Source organism: Aulonocara stuartgranti, assembly GCF_965226115.1.
Source record: "Aulonocara stuartgranti genome assembly, chromosome: 9".
In the NCBI taxonomy this organism is placed as follows: domain Eukaryota; kingdom Metazoa; phylum Chordata; class Actinopteri; order Cichliformes; family Cichlidae; genus Aulonocara; species Aulonocara stuartgranti.
In genome coordinates this window covers 34,558,835-34,579,711 of record NC_138960.1, presented here as the reverse complement: position 1 = coordinate 34,579,711, position 20,877 = coordinate 34,558,835, and the positions used below count along the sequence as shown (strand labels likewise).

The window sequence follows — 20,877 nt, the reverse complement described above, 5'->3', positions numbered from 1 at the left end:
ATGTGAAAGCTGCTGTAATTTCTGCTGAAATCCCTCATCTGTTATACTTCAGGTTTCTCTTAATTTTTCCTTTAATGTTTATTTGAATTTTAATTCTAAAAATGTTATCCTTATTACATGATCATTGTTCCTCCACTTGGAAACAGTAGTATTTAGTAGTAGTAATAATAATAGTACTATAATCAAAGAAATGTCTCACTGATCTCTTAATTGTCTATGTATCACAGGCATTCAAGCTGTAAATAGTTATATCATTACTTAAAAAGTCATCCCAGGACTCAGCTTGAAAACGAAAAACTCCCTGAAAAGCCTTCAGCTGATCCAAAATGCTGCAGCAAGAGTCCTGACAGGGACTAGAAAGAGAGCAGATTTCTCCTGTTTTGGCTTCCTGTTAAATCCAGAATTGAATTCAAAATCCTGCTCCTCACATACAAGGTCTTAAATAATCAGGCCCCATCTTATCTTAATGACCTTGTAGTACCATATCACCCTATTAGAGCACTTCGCTCTAGCTCTGCAGGCCTACTTGTTGCTCACAGAGTATTTAAAAGTAGAATGGGAGGCAGAGCCTTCAGTCCTCTATTTTAATTGTGGTACAATCCAAAGATACCTTCTGTTACTGTGGTCCTGTCACCTGCTGACTTGAGATCAGTTACATCTTTGCATACATTAAAAACAGACTCCAGACCTTTTTCCATTGGTGTTGTTGTTAGGTTTAGTTTAGTTCTGTTTGCTGTTTTCACTGCCTTAAGCTGTTGTAAACCTAAACAGGTTTTTATGTCTTTATCTTCTGTGTTAAGAATATTTAGTTAACATGTAATAAAATGTGTGATATAAATAAAATTGCCATTTTCAGAAGCGTCTTAATTCTTCATGACAGAGATTTAACCAGTTACAGAATCATTCCTCATAACTAGGGATGTAAGAAAAATATCGCTCGAAAATCACAATATTTTGTTTTATGATACCGAGTCGATATTCAAAAGCAGTGTTATTGATTTTTTTTATTGACAATTTACATGTGTGATGGCAAGGCACACATGGTAAGCTCCACACCTCACCACCAGTTGATTCACTTTAGTTTACATTGCAGTCATTAATATATTATTGTTCAATATTGTTTCTTTATTAAATGAATTTATTTTTCCATCACACCTTCAAATGTTTATGTGGCGTGCATATAAATATTAACCCATATTAACACTGCAAGGTCAAAGTTCTGTTATATTCATACATTTTCTTTGTTTGAGTTAGCTGGTGTTTGGCTTCTGTCTGGCAAAGGGCTGAGAGACTAAAGAAAGGCATCTCAAACATTATCAGTGAAACACAATCAGGTTTTTTGAAAGGAAGACTAATTCATAACAATATTAGGCTGGTTTTGGATCTCCTTGAATACAGTGAATTAATCCAAGAGAGAGGGTACATCCTGTTCTTGGATTTTTACAAAGCATTTGACTCAGTTGAACATACGTTCATATTTAAAACTCTGCAGTCTTTTGGTTTTGGACAGGAATTTATTATTATTAATTCTAGGCATTCCAGTATCCAGCTGTGGGGCATTGAGTCATAGGCCTTCTTGTAATCAATCCAGGCAGTGCACAGGTTGGTCAGTCTGGTCTTGCAGTCTCGGCTGACTGTTCTGTCTACCAGTTGCTGGTGTTTTGCGCCTCTGGTATTCTTGCCAATTCCTTTCTGTGCCCCACTCATGTATTGACCCATGTGCCTGTTCATCTTAGCCAATATGATGCCTGACAGGAGCTTCCATGTGGTACTGAGGCAGGTTATTGGTCGGTAGTTGGAGGGGACCGGTCCCTTCTTGGGGTCCTTGGGGATCAGGACCGTCCGGCCTTCAGTTAGCCATTCCGGGTGTCTCTCGTTAACTAGCAGCTGGTTCATTTGTGCTGCCAGACGCTCGTGGAGTGCAGTCAGCTTCTTTAGCCAGTAGGCGTGAACCATGTCGGGCCCTGGTGCTGTCCAACTCTTCATACTGGAGACCCTTTCTTGGATATCTGCCACTGTGATGGTTACTGGACCCTGTTCAGGGAGGTCGCTGTGGTCTGCCCTCAGATCCACTAGCCACTGAGCATTGCCGTTATGGGTTGCATCCTTCACCCATATGCTCTTCCAGTATTGCTCCGTCTCCAGCCTTGGTGGTGCTGTTCTCTTATTGTTCCCTTGCCACTGAGAGTACACCTTTGCTGGTTCTGTGGAGAACAGCTGGTTTATTCTCCTGCCTTCTATCTCTCTGGCGTACCTCCTCAAGCGGCTGGCCAAGGCTGTGAGTCTTTGCTTGGCAGTTTCCAAGGCCTCAGGTATGGACAGCTTGCTGTATTTCTTAGGCACCTTCTTTGCCGCACCTTTCTGCAACTCCGTTAGTTGGCTAACCTCCCTCCGTGCTACTTTGATCTTACCCTCTAGCCTCCTTCTCCTCCTCTGATAAACCTCCACCTGTACCAACAGTTGATCTGAACATGAAATCATGGCCCAAACTACTTGTTGTCAGACCAATATCTTTATTTTTCACATCAAACTGTTTTATAAAAGAAACTTTACACGGAGTTAATCAAATATAACTAATGCTTTAACAGTATCACTGTTTCACAATACAAACCCAACAAGAAAACAGCTGCAAAACACGCAGCTCAAAATGCATTCACTAAACTACACGTGGATTTAAAGAATACAGTAAATACACTAAAGTGAAAGGAGGACCCAAAAGCAGAGGTTTGATAGAATTTGAATTAAGTAAAAGTAGTCTTTGTGATCGTTTCAATGGTCCTGATATGTGCTGCACATCAGCTAACCTTAACAATTCTTTGCTGCCACTGTGAATAAGAATGTGTTCTTTGCCTGATTAAATAAAGATTACACTCACTGCTCAATCTCCTGGTACAAACTGGTACTACATGGAAGTACAGCCCATTGCCAGTTTAGCTTGAGATTCTTTTTTGTGGACATTAAGTCAAAGCAGCTTTTGTTTCAAAGCTGGTTGACAATTAAAGTTTGTATTGGGTGCTGTAAGAGCAACTAGTGTGAAATTATTTGCGGTTTTGGGAGAAAGGGATTTAAGATTAAAGTTTAAAAAGATAACACATAAAATTACAATAAAACAAGGTGGGTTTTAAAAAAAAGAGCATCAACATTTATCAAAGAAAAATTAAGTTGATCTATATATCCATAATTCCAACTTCTAAATTTAAGATGTTTAAAATGTTTAGTAGGTTTAATCAGCAATATGCAGACATCTGACAATAAAGAGAACGTGTGAAGGTGAGTGATTAAACAATGACTTAACTCAGGTATAAGTGCTTCTTCAGAGAAGTATTTTCTTCAAGGAATAAGGCCTAGGAAGTAGGCTAACAGGTGGCAAGGCACTCAGGTAAGTGCTATTCAGATAAGAGTTAAACAAGAATCAACAACTCTCCTCTCTTATTTTCTATAGGACAAACATTTTCAACATTAAAGTTTCTTTTACAGAATGAAAATCTCTCAAAGAAAAAAGAAAACACTTGATGTGCACATCTATACTTGCAACTTCCTTAGTTTAACATCCAGGATTATTCACTGCAGGTCCAAATCAGAGGTACCTCATCAGATCCAAGTGTGACATCAGCTGACACACTTTTTTACAGGAGACTCCACCTGAACTCTGTGGAGCCTGATCTCAAGGTTTTTAAGTCTGACCCTGAAACCAGAAGAGGATCTTTCTGTCTCGTCAGATTCATTGTGATCCAGTGATTTCAGTCATGCATGATCACGCTGATGTTTGCACAGAGCAGATAATGAAGTGAACGTTTTGGCACATTTGTAACAGTGAAACAGTTTATTTACAGCGTGGGATCGTTTGTGTGCGGAGTATGAACTGAGATTCTTGAAGCTCTTGTCACACTGGTCACAGCTGAAGTTCCCTTCAATGTGTGCATCTTCATGAACATTACGATGGCCTGAACTTGAGAAGCTTTTGTCACAGTGTCTGCACTTATATGGTTTCTCTCCTGTGTGGACTCTTTTATGGTCTTTAAGCTGATTTGCAGTGAAGAAAGATGAACCACACTGGTCACAGACGTGCTTTTTAACGCCACTGTGATAAAGATAATGTTTTTTTAATTCACTTGATGTGGGGAAGCCTCTCCCACACTCTTTGCAGTAATTCATGTTGTCTCCAGTGTGTCTACGTTGATGTAGTTTTAGGCTATCTGGATGATTGAAAGTTTTTCCACAAAGGTCACAATGAAACGCTTTCCCACCACCACAGCGACGACAGGGTTGAGAACTGGATCCATCTGTGTCGCTCTGCTTCTAAACAAAGACACAAACACAGTGTAAGTTATGATGATATTAAAACATCTATCGTTTCATATTGTATGCAAAACCAGCTGTTCACGGCAATATTTTTTAATCGATTTGATGGTCGCTCTAGAGGCTATATCAATCTCTTGAAGTTCTCTCTTGCTCTTTTATTTAACCTCCTAAGACACTCTTTCATGGCATACATTTTCAATTTCTCTTTGCTATTTGTGCTGATTGGGACCTAAAGAATGTAAAAACAAAGAATTACCTAATTATTTCTTTTATCTGACTTTTGTTTCTGAGAAAAATGACATCCACATAACAGGACATGTGATAGAAAAGTGGCAGTATAGTGTACTTTAAGTTGATATCAGGCCTTTGTAGAGCAAATGTTTTTTTAAATTTTGGTGTAAACAATCGAAATTGTGATGTCCAGGTTGTATGAGATTAAAATAACCACACTATGGATGGACAAATGAATGTTTTTATGCATACTTTCGTTAGGAAAACCACCGTTAGTGAAACCATTGTGCGACTCCGCCGTCAGCTTGTTTATTTTCCACATAAACCTGTCACGATAAAGTTCAAAATCCTGTTGTCTAAGGAGCTTGGAAAGAAAAGCGTCCGGACTTCTTTAGGTTGCTTGAAGACGTTTCACCTCTCATCCGAGAAGCTTCTTCAGTTCTAGTGTCAAATGGTGGAGAGTCCCAGATTTAAACCCCGTGGGAGTTTCCCCCCAAACAGAGATAAAAGGACCCCCTGATGATCTTCTACCTAATCATGAGTACAGTGTGAAAACGGGTGTGGGTCACAATCAGCCAGGATTTCGGGCGAGCTCATTGTGAAACCTAGCCCCACCCCATCATGTGATTTCCTGAGGTCAGATGGCCCAGGGTGTGAGTCAACGTTAAGGCATCTGGGAAGGGATCTCAAAACTGAACTAGAAAAAGTTGCATTTCCTGCGAAAATGCAGTGTGAATGCCGTGTAGTGGAATCTGAAAACACTGTGTAGAAGCTGGACTCTGCTGAAAACTGCTTTATTTGAAAGACTACACTGAAGAGTGTCAAGAAAGCAGATTACATGCAAGCAGGGAAGATGTGAAGCATCTGTCTCATGTAGTACTCGAACCCTTGCCAGAGCAGCTGTGCAGCCCACTGCGCCAAACCAGTTCTGGTCTCAAAACAAAGATATGATGATGATGATATGATATGATCTACTACGGTGGCAGTAGATGCTAATCTATGACGAAGGATACGGTGAAAGATAGTATCAAAAGCTGCTATAAGGTCAAGGAGAATGCGGGTGGTGATGAATACAATATTTGAATTTTTAAAAAAGCCCTCCACATTTTCTGGAAATATTTGTTGGTGTTTTTAATTGCTTTTTTGTACTGCTTGAACACTGAAGTGGCCCTCCAGTGAGATGATGGCCCACAGCACATTTAAGTTACGTTACATTACTCTAAATGAGTAATGTAATGGAATACGTTACAAACTACTTTTTGGGGCATGTATTCTGTAATGTGTAGTGGAAAACAACATTGGTCACAAGATATTAACTCTCAAGCTGCTCTCCGATGCATCCATTGGAGTGTGAATGTTAGACAGAAAGGTGAGAAACTTAAAACTTTACGTTTTTTCCAACATCAGGATAATTTCAGGAGATTTGTCTCAGATTTGACTGAATATTCTGTACATGAGGTTTTCATGTCTCATTTAGCTTTGAAATTAAAATCAATTCACAAAATACTTCAAAATAAGTGTGACTGTACAAAGAAAAATACATACCTCACAGTAAGTGCACTTGTAGAGTTTCTTTCTGGTGTGAATGTGTTGATGTTGTCTCAGGGAACGTGGCTCTTTAAAGGTCTTCTCACACAGGTCACATTTATGAGGTCTCTCCTCAGTGTGGCTAAACATGTGCTGCTGTAAATATTTGTATGCCACAAAGGTTTTGCCACACTGATCACAGAAGCAAAAATCTTTTTTGGTGTGAATGCGTCGGTGAATATTACGGCTGAGTGGCCAGCGGAAGGTTTTTCCACAAATGTCGCAGCTGTACGCCTTAATTCCAGAGTGGGTAACTAGATGCCTTTGTAAGTACTTACTGCAAGCAAAAGCTTTACCACACTGATCACAACTGTATGCCTTAATTCCAGAGTGGGTAACTAGATGACTCTTTAAGCTTCTACTATGAGCAAAAGCTTTACCACACTGATCACAGCTGTATGGTTTAACTCCAGAGTGGGTAAATAGATGACTCTGTAAACTTCCATTGTCAGCAAAAGCTTTACCACACAACTCACAGCTGTACGCTTTCATTCCAGAGTGAATAACTTGATGACGTCGTAAGTGGCTTCTGTGATTAAAAGCTTTACCACAACGATCACAGATGTACGGTTTAAGTCCACTGTGGACGAATTGGTGTGTTTTTAAGTTGCCAGAACGGCTAAAATCCTTCCCACACTCCTCACAGGTGTATTTCTTTTCTCTTTTCTGTCTTTGAAGTTCATCAGCCTCCTGAGAGTCCTGACTTCTTGCTCCATGTTGGTCCTGAGGTGACAGAGATACAAACAGGCAGTGAGTAAAATGCAGTCGTGGAACAAACTGAACTTTCCAACTCCCTCCATTAGTTGAATCAAAGATGTTAACAAAAACATTGTAGGTGTGTTGGCGATAGTATCACATTATAATCAGATGCTACAATGAGAGTTGTACTTAAAATGCAGGGTTCATACGCCTTTTTTAGAGTAAAATTTAAACACTAATAATAATAATAATAATAATAATAATAATAATAATAATAATAATAATAATAATAATAATAATAATAATAATAATAATAATGGATTGCATTTATATAGCACTTTTCGGGGCTCTCAAAGCGCTTTACAATGCCACTATTCATTCACTCTCACATTCACACACTGGTGGAGGCAGCTACACTTGTAGCCACGGCTGCCCTGGGGCAGACTGACAGAAGCGAGGCTGCCATCACCTCTTTAAGCACTTTTAAGGTCCATTTTGAAGCCCTTTCAGCACAACACTAAACATAAAAATAACAATGTATGTTTCACGTCACATCAACCCTGGTAAGACCATGTGAAAATTAAAAGAAATCATCCTTGGTTGACTTAAACGCTTTTGTTCCCTTTTTGTTAAAACTTACAAAAACGCACCACACAAAAACACTGCAAAGGGAAAAGGTCGTCTTGTATGTATATAGTGTATGAACTCAGTTAAAAATGAAGATGTGCAAATGTGAACAAATCAACATGTTGAGATATTCATGTCACATTGAAAAAAACAAAAACACCCCAACCCCACAAAACAAGAAAACGGCACTGTGGTTGTCTTGTGAGGTGGTATAAGTCAATAACCACATGTATGTGTATTGCATGCATGTAACCCCCACATACTGTTCCAATTGGATTAGCCCACACAGGTACGGTGGCTCACAACAGACAAATGATGTAAAATGATAATTTAACCAAATGATCTACATCCTTTCCATTTAGCTTTCAGTCTTTCTAGACGTTATTTTTTTAAAGTGAATTTTAACCTAACAGTGTTTATGGTTGGACAAACCCCATACCTCAGTACAGCACCAATCATTAGAAATGCAAACACCCAGTCAACTTCATTTCTCAACATATTGACTTTAGACTGATTATACATACATGTGATGCCATTGTGTTTATCTTGGGTTAGGTCTGCAGATGTGACCTGCACATGCAATGTATGACGCCTGGTTTACAATCTCTTGGTCGGGTATTTGAGCGTCTTCATTTGTCTTCATTTGAGCGTGTGTGGTGCTTGCAGTGCGAGTGTAGAACTATCCAGAATGGTTGGTGTCCTGGCACTCAGGGTCATAGTCATGGAGCTATGGCGGCGGCGGATCTGCCATTGGGAGGATGTGGCAGCGATTCCTCCTGTAGGTTCTTCTGTCGATCTGGATGATGTAGGATCGTGGCTCGTTGCTCTTCCTTCCTACAGTTCCTAGCTTGTCAGAGCCTTTTTCTGTCTGCATTCAGACCACTTGTCCTTCTTGCAATGGCTGTAGTGTGCAGCTGGACCTGTCCCATGACATTTTAGTGTGAGACTTTTGACACAAAGTCGGTCACTGATCTGCCCTGAGATCCTTTGTGACGAGCTCTAAAAGCTTGCTGCACACAGTAATCCCTGCGCGTGTCTGATGAGACATGAGACGTTTGTCAGGGGAGCCTAGTGTTGCAGGGAATGTTTCTAAGGTTTAAGAAGTCAAGAAAAAGTCAGTCCAATTTCTCTGTGATTTCTCCATGAGTTGTTTCTCACTATGTACTGCTCTCTCAGCAAGACCATTTGACTGTGGAAACTCTGGTCGAATGAGTGAAGTCCAGTTGCTTCGCAAACTCGTTGAACTGCTGACTTGTGTACTGTCTGCCATTGTCAGTAATGAGCATGTGTGGTGCACCGCTGCTGTGGTTGAGTGACCGAGAAGGTTGATCTCAATCCATCTTGAACAGGAATCTACATGGACCTGGTATTGTTTTCCATGCCAGGTGAAAATTTCGGGAGGTCTGTAGAGGTTCTGTCTTCTGATGCGCATTAGTGCTGCTGCACACTGTGCAAGAGTGCAGCTCTTCCGTGATGTCTTTTGACATTGCCAGCCAAAAGATGAAACCTTTAGCTCTGCATTTAGTTGCTTCAATGCCTAGATGTACTTTGTGGACAATATTGGTGTATTCTTTGTGCAGGGATTGGGAAATCCTCCACGCTGAGCTCATCCCTGTATGGAAAAAAGGGGCTAGAGCGGGCTTGACTTGGCTGTCTCTGATGGGCTATCCTCGCTGGATGACTGTGCTGAGGGCTTGTAGCACATCACTCACTGTCATCACTTCATAATCAGTGTGTTCAACTCGGCTTTGTGACAACGGAGCGAGTGGAGCTCTAGAAAAGGGTGTCAGCAAGATACATGTGCTTTCCTTTTTTGTAGACTAGGCGGATGTCATAACTCTGTAGTTGGAGTAACATCCCCTGGAGCCAGGCAGGGGTGACATGGATGGGCTTTTTTCATTACGGTCACCAGGGGTTGGTGGTCAATTGCTTTGACAATTGTCGCCTTTCCATAGACAGAATCTTTAAATTTTGTGCAGGCGAATACCATGGCTAAAAGCTCCTTCTCCATATCAGCATATGTCCATGGGAGCATGCGATGCAAAAAACTTGCATGTGTTACATACACATAGTCGAAAATTATTTTCTAGGACTCACGTAAACTTCCCCATTGTGAAAAGGTGCAAATCTTTGTTCCAGACATGGAGAGGTGCAAGGCAGATCAGGAGCAGAAATTTTGTTTCTAGACTTTGCGACTCATTTTATTTCTCTGTTAAGAAAAATATTCAATCAGATAGTTATTTGTGGTGAATGAAATGCAGTTCCAATTTCAACCCATTTTAAGCACCACATCTAAAGTTCAAGCACTTTTTACACCTTGAAAGGACTATTAAAATCCAAGGATTTTCAAGGCTTTCAAGCACCCCTACAAACTCTGAAAATTCTACTGTTGAAGAAATATTGATCACTGCAGAAACTCTTCAACTGCTTTTATTGTTATTTAAATGTTTGCTGTATTTTCTTGTAATTTCTGTGGCTTTTCTGTGTGAATGTAGATTCTGTATGTATGGTTTTATGTTCAATATACTTAAAATTGTTAATCTTGTGGGTGTAATTAATATTTTTACATTTGATTTAATCAATTGTAAACCGTTTTAATGTTAAATAATAGTGATATTTCCAATTCATTGAACACATTTAATTAAATCCAAAGAGCCCTTTCCACATCCTTTATGAGCATGCGCAGAGAATGAAAAAAAATCTTCGCGCATACGCATTGACCTTCTTCATCTATGCCACAGTGTGCTTTGGCCACGTGTCTGGAAAGAGGGATTAATCGCGATTCATCCGTTGGAGTTATGGTAATTTCTTCGTATTTTTAATAGAATATAATTTAACTAGTACTTTGTGATAATATATGGGGTATATTTTTCTGATAAAAATATAGGCTTTATATTTTCCGGTAAATATATGGGCCGTATGTGTTCTGTAGGTTTTAGCATTTTGCTAGCATTGGAAACATTTGTTTGCATATTCAACGTTACTGCACATCTGAATATTCCCCAATCTGTGTTTAAAATTTCATTAGAACTCCAAATAGCACATTTTGCCACAACTCAGTGACACAGTCGATTATTTTTTTCACTCAAACTTGGTATAAATACTGCAAATGTGGTGGTAGCCCGCATACCTCATATAAATATGACAGTGTGTAGTTTTTGTCATTAATATCTATTGAAATATTTTTGATTCCTTCTGAACAACACTCCTATGCAACTACACTTTTCTTCCTACTTTCGGGTGGTACACCACGCTAAAGCAGCGTATTCCACGACCCAATGTATCGGAATCAGTGTAACTGGACTCCCAATGGCAGAAAACTGCACACTGTCACTTAAAATATTGGAATAAAAGCTGCTTTTCCCTTTAGTATATTTTGGAAAAGCAGACATTTGTGAAAGTAGGTGTCTGCTGTGCATCCAGTTAAAAACCATACATCTAGATTTTCAACTAGCAGGCTATGTTACATTACTGTGACAGCTAGTGCGCATGCGCCAACCAGCGTGCAGCCTGTTACAGTCGCTCCTGCTTTTCTCCTAGTTTAGCTCTTTTTTCTTACGTATTCTTTTTTTTTCTGACTTGTATTTTCCTCCGTTTTCTATCTCTTACTCAATCATGTGGATTGAGAGAGTTTTTGTTCTTCTGGTGGCCGTGGAACTGTTACGTTTATCAAGGAACGGGACCGCGGCACATCTCCTACACTCACGGACTGTTTACTCCAGAGATCAGCTGATCGCCCTGATGCCGGCCGGCTCGCTGGCCAGGCCCGCAGAAGTACCAGCTGAAATTTGGAGGAAAACACATCGGGGATGCAGAGGTCAAGGACAGAAGAGAAGAAAAAAGGTGACGGTGAGACAGCGGAGGCTCGAAGCGAGGAGGAGGTTTAAACCGTGTCTGCCGTCTATCGTGATGGGAAATGTGCGATCGTTGGCAATTAAAATCGACGAGCTCTCAGCACTGGTACGGAGTCAGAGGGAATACCGAGAGTGTAGCCTGATGTGTTTCACCGAATCATGGATGCACCAGGTCATTCCCGATGAGAATGCTTCCGTGGAAGGCTTCCACACTGTTCGGGCGGACAGGGACAGCATCGCTAGCGGTAAGCGTAAAGGAGGTGGGCTTGCTGTTCTAGTTAACAACCGGTGGTGTAACCCTGCCAACATAACAATCAAAGAAAGGATTTGTTGCCCGGACACTGAACTGTGTGCTGTTGGACTCAGGCCGTATTATTTACCCAGGGAATTCTCTCACGTCATCTTGGTGGCTGTTTATGTTCCTCCCTCTGCTAACCCCACAGCTGCATGTGACACTATCCACTCTGCCATAGCTCGGCTACAGACTCAGCACCCGAGTGCCTTTATTGTGATCTCGGGTGACTTCAACCATGTATCACTGGACAATACACCAACATTCAAACAATATGTGGACTGTCCCACCAGGGGAGAAAAAACTTTAGACTTACTGTATGCTAACGTCAAGGATGCATACAGCTCCTCCTCCCTCCCCCCACTTGGTAGGTCAGATCATAACCTGATTCACCTCACCCCCCGCTATGTGCCAATTGTGAGGAGGGAACCTGTGACCACCAGGACTGTCAGGAGGTGGTCAGAGGAGGCAATAGCGGAACTACAGGGCTGTTTCGAGGTGACCGACTGGGAAACACTCTGTGAGCCTCACGCCGAGGACATCAATGGGCTTACTGAGTGTATCACAGGCTACATAACTTTCTGCACCGACTCCATTGTTCCAGCTCAGACTGTTCATTGTTACCCAAATAACAAGCCGTGGGTGACTAAGGACATCAAAGCCCTCCTCAACAACAAGAAGAGGACTTTCAGAGGGGGCAACAAAGAGGAGGTGAGGAAGGTCCAGGTGTTACTAAAGGACAAGATCAGAGAGGCTAAGGACAATTACAGGAGGAAGCTGGAGTGGAAACTCCAGCAGAACAGCATGAGAGAGGTGTGGAGGGGCATGAAGACCATCACTGGATTCAGGCCAACCAACAGCAGGGGAGCTGAGGGAGGTGAGAACAGAGCCGACGAGTTGAATCTGTTTTTCAATAGATTCGACACCACAGTGTCTGCTCCCACCCCCACAACCTCACCTGCAGTCAGCCTGGAATCCAGAGCCACACCACTGTGCCAGCCTCTCTCTTCACATGTTGCCTCCTGTGAGATTCCTGACACCCCTCCCCCACCCATCACCTTCACTCAATACCAGGTTGAGATGCAAATGAGGAGACTTCACTCAGGCAAGTCTGCTGGACCAGACGGAGTGAGTCCCCTCGTCCTCAAGACCTGTGCCCCCCAGCTGTGTGGAGTCTTTCATAAACTGTTTATGCTGAGTCTGAGTCTGCAGAGGGTCCCGGTGATGTGGAAGACATCATGCCTCGTCCCTGTACCAAAGACGCCTCGTCCCAGTGGCCCCCAGGATTACAGGCCCGTGGCACTGACCTCCCACATCATGGCCAACTTGGTTATTTACTCCAAAGTCACATTTTATCTCAAGAGGGGTTGAGACTTCCTGTTTGCCCGGGGAATGTTCGCAAGAAAAATGTGCTCATAGGGTGTTTCGTTAGCGTTGTGTGGCCATACACCACAGATGGTAGGGGCACCCACAAGTGTCCATTTCTTAGTTTTGTTTTTGTCATTCGATACGTGTGCGGTCTGGAACTCTCTCGACCGTGTGAACCGGCCTTAACGGTGTGCACCGCTGCATGCTCCTTCTGCCCTCTCTCCATGTTTCATTTCTCTTTTTCTTGGTCTTTATTTGGTGATAGTCTTAAATCCACACTTTTCTTTGGTCTGTTCTCCTCAGTCTCATTCAGGGATCTGTGTAATCAGGGTAGTTTGGACCATTTATCTAAAATGGAGTGAATAGACAGATGATGCGATGACCAAAATACAACGGATTTAAAATATTTCTGTCCTTTTTAGGATTTCAACATGATGGAAGCTGAAGAGCTCGAGAGGATGGATTTTTGGTGTTTATAAAATAATCCACAAAGGAGCACAGCCTGATGACTCCCTTGAAGATGTTGGCGAGCAGGTGTGCACTTTTGCCTGGGCTAATTTACTGGCTCAATCCGAGTTACCCAAAGCCACTTCGCTACACATTTGAGTTCTTCCAGAAGGTGCTCATGGGACTGGAAGACAAATAACGGTCTGACAAAATACAAGTGCTGAAGAAAAAACTCTGCCATTTTTCTTTTGATTGTGGAAAAAAAAAACATAACTGGGGACAAAATGACCCAGATTGATTTTTTTTTCACTTTAACATTTTCTGCAGTTTGAGTTGCTGTGGTAATTCTGCAGACAGAAAGTGAAATGAAGCAGAGTGTTTTGATCGAAACATAGGGTGTGTGACGTGCAGCGGAAATACATATATATATATATAACCATGATGGCACAAGACAGACGCCAATTATCAGCGCCGAAGAAGCACCTGAGAAGACATCGCGAAGGCTTCCTGGCCATCCAGTGTAGATGTCAGTGAAACTGTTGGGAAGACAACGTGAACATTTTACTTGTACTGTATAATCTGCAGATTCTGACAGAAATCTGCAGCTATCCTTTGAAGCACCGCTCCTCTAAAACAGCAATAAGGATAATTATTAGGTTATTTACATTATTATGTAAATAACAAAATAACTTAAAGCAAAAATTGGGGAAAGTAAAGTCCAAAGTCTTTATATTAAATTTTTATATTATAAAATTCAGAAAATAATGGAATTTAATATTCCCCAATCCCTGCACAAAGAATACACCAATATTGTCCACAAAGGTCATCTAGGCATTGAAGCAACTAAATGCAGAGCTAGAGGTTTCATCTTTTGGCTGGCAATGTCAAAAGACTTTAATATCACCAACCATTCCCATGTCATTATGGTGTATCCATATAAATGACCCACCCTGTAGATCACAAAATGATCCATTTTCTGTAAATTCTCTGAATTTCACACATGTCGCCCAGCTGAAGACACTGCAGCTGGAGTCGAGTGTTTTGATGATGCATGAAGCTATACATTTTTAGACACAAGTTGTAATGGCCGCCATCTTCTTTGTGAGTATTTATTAGATGGCCGCTTGCGGGGGAAAGCATGTTTGAGTCTAAGGTTTATTTTGACGGCTCTTTTTTGCTTCTCATCCGTAAACTCTCTCCGTACTCTTTCATGTGATTCTTGCATAGGTGATAAAAGACAAAAAAATAAATATTGCTGTAAACGGTGTATATTGCAACACCACGAAACAAATGATAGCCCATAATATAAAAGACAGATATCGTCATTCGATATACATTTCATCATGTTGCACAGCCATAGATGTACAGTGGGGCAAAAAAGTATTTAGTCAGCCACCGATTGTGCAAGTTCCCCCACTTAAAATGATGACAGAGGTCAGTAATTTGCACCAGAGGTACACTTCAACTGTGAGAGACAGAATGTGAAAAAAAAAAATCCATGAATCCACATGGTAGGATTTGTAAAGAATTTATTCGTAAATCAGGGTGGAAAATAAGTATTTGGTCACCTCAAACAAGGAAAATCTCTGGCTCTCACAGACCTGTAACGTCTTCTGTAAGAAGCTTTTCTGTCCCCCACTCGTTACCTGTATGAATGGCACCTGTTTGAACTCATCATCTGTATAAAAGACACCTGTCCACAGCCTCAAACAGTCAGACTCCAAACTCCGCCATGGCCAAGACCAAAGAGCTTTCGAAGGACACCAGGAAAAGTATTGTAGACCTGCACCAGACTGGGAAGAGTGAATCTACAATAGGCAAGCAGCTTGGTGTGAAAAAATCAACTGTGGGAGCAATCATCAGAAAATGGAAGACATACAAGACCACTGATAATCTCCCTCGATCTGGGGCTCCACGCAAGATCTCATCCCGTGGGGTCAAACTGATCATGAGAACGGTGAGCAAAGATCCCAGAACCACACGGGGGGACCTGGTGAATGACCTGCAGAGAGCTGGGACCAAAGTAACAAAGGTCACCATCAGTAACACACTACAACGGCAGGGAATCAAATCCCGCAGTGCCAGACGTGTTCCGCTGCTGAAGCCAGTGCATGTCCAGGCCCGTCTGAAGTTTGCCAGAGAGCACATGGATGATACAGCAGAGGATTGGGAGAATGTCATGTGGTCAGATAAAACCAAAGTAGAACTTTTTGGTATAAACTCAACTCGTCGTGTTTGGAGGAAGAAGAATACTGAGTTGCATCCCAAGAACACCATACCTACTGTGAAGCATGGGGGTGGAAACATCATGCTATGGGGCTGTTTTTCTGCCAAGGGGACAGGACGACTGATCCGTGTTAAGGACAGAATGAATGGGGCCATGTATCGTGAGATTTTGAGCCAAAACCTCCTTCCATCAGTGAGAACTTTGAAGATGAAACGAGGCTGGGTCTTCCAACATGACAATGATCCAAAACACACCGCCCGGGCAACAAAGGAGTGGCTCCGTAAGAAGCATTTGAAAGTCCTGGAGTGGCCTAGCCAGTCTCCAGACCTCAACCCCATAGAAAATCTGTGGCGGGAGTTGAAAGTCCGTGTTGCTCGGCGACAGCCCCAAAACATCACTGCTCTCGAGAAGATCTGCATGGAGGAATGGGCCAAAATACCAGCTACTGTGTGTGCAAACCTGGTAAAGACCTATAGTAAACGTTTGACCTCTGTTATTGCCAACAAAGGTTATGTTACAAAGTATTGAGTTGTATTTTTGTTATTGACCAAATACTTATTTTCCACCCTGATTTACGAATAAATTCTTTACAAATCCTACCATGTGGATTCATGGATTTTTTTTTCACATTCTGTCTCTCACAGTTGAAGTGTACCTCTGCTGCAAATTACTGACCTCTGTCATCATTTTAGGTGGGGGAACTTGCACAATCGGTGGCTGACTAAATACTTTTTTGCCCCACTGTAACTGAGATATTTTTCTCACCTCCTGTGTTGAAGTCATTGTTTCCTCTGTAGTGGCTGAGCTGAGTCCAAATGGCTGAAACTGTTCCTCTGCTGCTCCACCAGACTCTTCTCCTCCTGTTACTCAGCTGGGACACAAAAAGTATAGATATGTATTTTATCCCTGACAAGAAGAAGCAGAGCAAATAAACATTACTACACTCAGTGACAACAATACCTATGAAGCTTCAAGGTGAAACCCCAGAAGCAAAAAGAAAGTCATCAGCTGCAACAAGAACTTGAAAAAGCCACTGAGCTCCCTGCATACCACCACCTTTACCCAGGGGATGCTGCACCCTGTGTATATGAACTTCCATAGACATACAAAGAAGGAGTCCCACTGAGGCTCATTGGTAGCAGCATAAACTGAGCCACCTACAACATTTCCAAGCACCTCATCACCATCCTAGCTCCCCTTGTGGGGAACACACCCCATCACATCAAAAACTCTGCTGACTTCACCAACAAGGTCCACAAACTTACACTTGATCCAGATGAAACCAGAGTGTCCTTTGATGTGGTCTCACTTTTCACTTGTACACCCCCAACCGAGGCAGTGGAGACTGTCAGGAAACAACTACATCAAGACAGCTCCTTAAAACCAGAACCAGCTTCACCCTGATCAGGTCTGCACACTGTTAGACGTCTGCCTTACCACCACATATTTTAAATACAACGAGGGTTTCTACAGACACAAACATGGATGTGCTGTGAGCTCCCCAGTGTGTCCCATTGTAGCCAAACTTTACATGGAGGAAGCACCGAGCCACATGATGGAGTGAAACAGGGTCTCACAATAGTTTCACTCAGGACCTGCTGATAATGACACACACATTTGCTCTTTTGATAAATCAATGGTCAACAGTGGGTCGATGACCCTTTCAGGGTACAACCCCCACGAGGGTTTAAATACCTGGGAGTCCACAATGCAAGAACTCCAGCAACACTTAAGGGAAGATGAACAACTTTAATAATTGACCAACGCGTTTCGGCTTGTGGCCTTCATCAAGGTCATAGTAAAACATTGTAGAAAATTGCTTAAATCAATCAAACCAATCGAAACTTCATAGATAGATCAACTGACATATAACAGGTAGGTATTGGTTAATTGGGGGCGGGCCCCACACTTTGGAAAGCTCTGGGTTAAGTCACGCTTAAGTAAATACTGGACTAGATCATTAATGATGATGACAGGGGGGAGGAGACATTATCCCCACCTGTCTCAAAATAACACGTGTGAAATACATAAGAAGAATACTATGAATATATACAAAAAAGGGACAAAAGGGCAGTATTTAATAATAAAAGGAGGTTGGTCCAGCAGTTGAATTAAAAAACAAGAGGACATCGTCACACGGGAACAGATTTGTTAAAAGGTCCTAATTTATGTCTCTAAAATGTAAAATCTCTAAAATGTAGACTTAAGATGAGCTGTCGAGAATCCTACTCCTTCTTTGGCTGAAAAAATGAATAAAATTAATTAAATAAACATTACCCATAAACATGCCATCTCGCATTACCCATGCGAGAATAATGTAACTAATAAAATTAGAATAAAAACAAAAAATAAAAAAGGCTCAGTTCAGAAAAACTCAGACCTGTGGGGTGCAGACTCTTAAAGCGGAATATCCAAAATGCTTCTCTTTGTTTCCCGGATAAAATTAATATTACCACCATTTTGGTTTAGTTTAATGGCTTCAATGCCTAGAAAAAATAATGGCAAAATAAAATGCACGCAGGAATGAATTTTGTTCACTCAAATTCAGCTTTTCTTCACTCAAAATAAATTTCTCCTCAAAATGCAAAACTTGCACCAGCAAACTTTTTTTTTTTTTACGTGCGCTCAGAATAGTGGCACAAAAATAACGCCATAGTCAGCCTCCAGTTAACAACAGTGGTGAGAAACTGCACTACTGAACCTCCACTGACTGAGTAACTGCAGTTTGGTGCTTCATCAGAACTTCATGGCAGGAAGTGTTTCAGAGTGGGGACAGAGACAGTTGCAAAGTTCAGCTTTAGTGAGGCTAAACTCCAAAACCTGTTTTCAGCTAATGACTCTGCTTCTGTCTGGAAAACAATCAGACGGTGAACCAACCACAGACCTAAAGACCCCACTGCACCAACCATTCACAGCTGAACAGCTCCTGCTGCGGATTCTACCAACAAAACGTGATCACAGTCTCTCCACCCTCCATGGGTTCTCTCCATACATGACAGGTACATGACAATCGTGACTCTTACTCCCACAAAGCAACATGTTGTTTTCAAAGTGCTACATAAACAAATCATGGTTTGGTAAAGCAGGTGGACGAGAATCAGAGTCTCCATCATAAACCACAGGTGGACAAAAATAAATAAATAAATAATGTCCAACATTCAATCCACAACATGATTAAAAACATTCTTCTTCTCCCAAATCAAAAAGAGCTGCACATTAACCACCACAATATATTTTTATTCTCTGTGCTTTCAAATATGAACACTGTTTACTTTCGTCTGTTTCATTAGTTTTTGTTAACATCTTCCTGTACATCACTTTACAGCAGCCACACTCATTGAAATGAGACTTTGTAGGAGTTCACTTCCTCTCATGTGTTCATCCACAGCAGCTGGACAATAAAGTTATTGTGACCCTGATACTGCAGCAGATCGCTCTGACTTCCTGTTATCACTTAAATAGAAATGAGGCTGTAGAGGTTTGGTGCAGGCAGAAAAACAGCTGCAGGGACAATGAAAAGACTTTTCTGCTCCAACTTCTCCCAGCATGCTGAGCTAATGATTAGTTGGTGTTTTTCTCCAAACACTCTCTCACTCTTCTCTCAACGTGTTCACAATAAACTGTGAACAGACACCGAGGAGAGCAGCAGAAGACCTCATTCAGGAGCTAAACTCAACATGAACTGAACTCACAGTAAAGTTAGCTCGGTGCTTACCTTTAGATGAGCCCACAAACCGAGAGAAACTCCGCGATGAAGCTGCAACTCTTTCCAAACACAGGAAACAGATCAGGGAGCAGAGACCCACGTGGTTCACGCTGATCTCAGCTACGATCCAGGAGACAAGGGTGGGCAGATCGATGCAGATATCGATCAGGACGTTGGTAGTGGTTTATGATCGATACTTTAGTTTGTTTCTCTCCTCTAAGTTCACTACTTTACTCCCGTTTCATGAAAAAGCAGCTCTCTCTGCTCGGCTCCTCTCCTGCGCACACACTTTGCTCCGCCCCCTTCTTCCTTATCTGCTCTGATTCGAATCTGTTTGGACACGTGACTCGAAAAAGAGGCCGAGCCTTTTTTTTTAAACGAATTACAACAAGAGTGTCACTACCCGATCCGTACCGGAAACCCGATCGGTACCCCGCATGCGCGAAAGGTTTCTACTTCCGGTCGTAGCGTTTTACGATAGTTATGGGTCAGAGTATCTGTTAAGATGTTAAGAATAACAAGTATATCTTAAAATGTTTGCAATAATGAAGCATTTCAGTACAATGTGGACAAAAACGAAAAATAAAAAGATAGTTACGGATCAGGACTCTCTGATCCTTACTGCGCATGTGTAAAGTCTGACCGTACAAATCGGGTCTACCCGATCCGTACCGCGCATGTGCAGATGTTTTCTTCTTCTTCTGTTCGTTTAATGGCAGTGTACTCCCCAGTGTACGAGGATACCGCCACCTGCTGACCGAGCGAATAAACCCTATTATAAACTGAATTATCGTCATTACAAACGTGTGTTAAATCTGATTTAGCGATAGTCGAGTGTGTTTATGCTCGTCTGTGAGGAGAGGATTGTTGGAATAGTGATGATGATGTGCGCTATCACTGCCAATTGTCAGTAAACACTTCATCTGGCTGATGAATCTACACGTGAGATATTACAAAGTCTGCATTATTAACTCTATAATTAGGCGCCATTCTTCTTATTTTACGGCGCTGTTGCTCAATCGGGGGACGCTCTCTGTTGAGGAGAAAAGCATGCATTTCTTTGTATACAGATTATCCATTGTTTAAATGTCCCGGGCAGTCGAAAAGGAGGCAGAGCTGTTGAGAAATGCTTGGAGCTAACTGGGCGCTAACCGTATCATTCAAATACATTGAATGTCGCAATGTTGGCAAAGAGAGGAAGTGACGTAAGATTTGCGCATGCGGGGTACCGATCGGGTTTCCGGTACGGATCGGGTAGTTTTTTTTTGTTTTTTTGTTTGTTTTTTTTTTAATTAACAATTGGAACAATACAGTCACAAACAAAATAATACATTATAGTGCAAATGAACTCTCGTGGAGGATAAAAAAAAAAAAGAACATAGTCAATACAACAAAACTAACAGCAAGGATATGGGGGGAGGGGGCTAGACAAAAGATCCACAGTATTAATGGGGAAGAAATTAAAAGGAGCACAGGTTGATACACAATATAGGTAATAATCAAAACAGTAGCAAATGGGAAATGTCATCATAGATTG

At 41.7% G+C, this 20,877-nt stretch overlaps 2 protein-coding genes across 4 annotated transcripts in view; one reads left to right on the top strand and one right to left on the bottom strand.

The window, feature by feature from the left end:
* Nucleotides 1-20,877, top strand: part of LOC309714138 (uncharacterized protein) — a 272,480-nt gene that overhangs the window by 35,510 nt on the left and 216,093 nt on the right. The gene's annotated exons all lie outside the window — the stretch shown is intronic.
* LOC309714152 (uncharacterized protein) lies at nucleotides 1,092-20,526 on the bottom strand. Of its 2 annotated transcripts, none has more exons than XM_082546379.1 (4): nucleotides 19,350-20,526; nucleotides 16,400-16,505; nucleotides 6,079-6,843; nucleotides 1,092-4,299 (listed from the first exon to the last, which is right to left on the bottom strand). In XM_082546379.1, exon 4 carries the CDS (start codon nucleotides 2,479-2,481, stop codon nucleotides 1,441-1,443), a length of 1,041 nt encoding a protein of 346 aa, XP_082402505.1. In that variant the 5' UTR covers nucleotides 2,482-4,299; nucleotides 6,079-6,843; nucleotides 16,400-16,505; nucleotides 19,350-20,526; the 3' UTR covers nucleotides 1,092-1,440. The 2 variants fall into 2 exon arrangements, with proteins under 2 accessions (XP_082402505.1, XP_082402504.1); XM_082546378.1 differs by having other exon boundaries at nucleotides 1,558-4,299; nucleotides 19,350-20,507.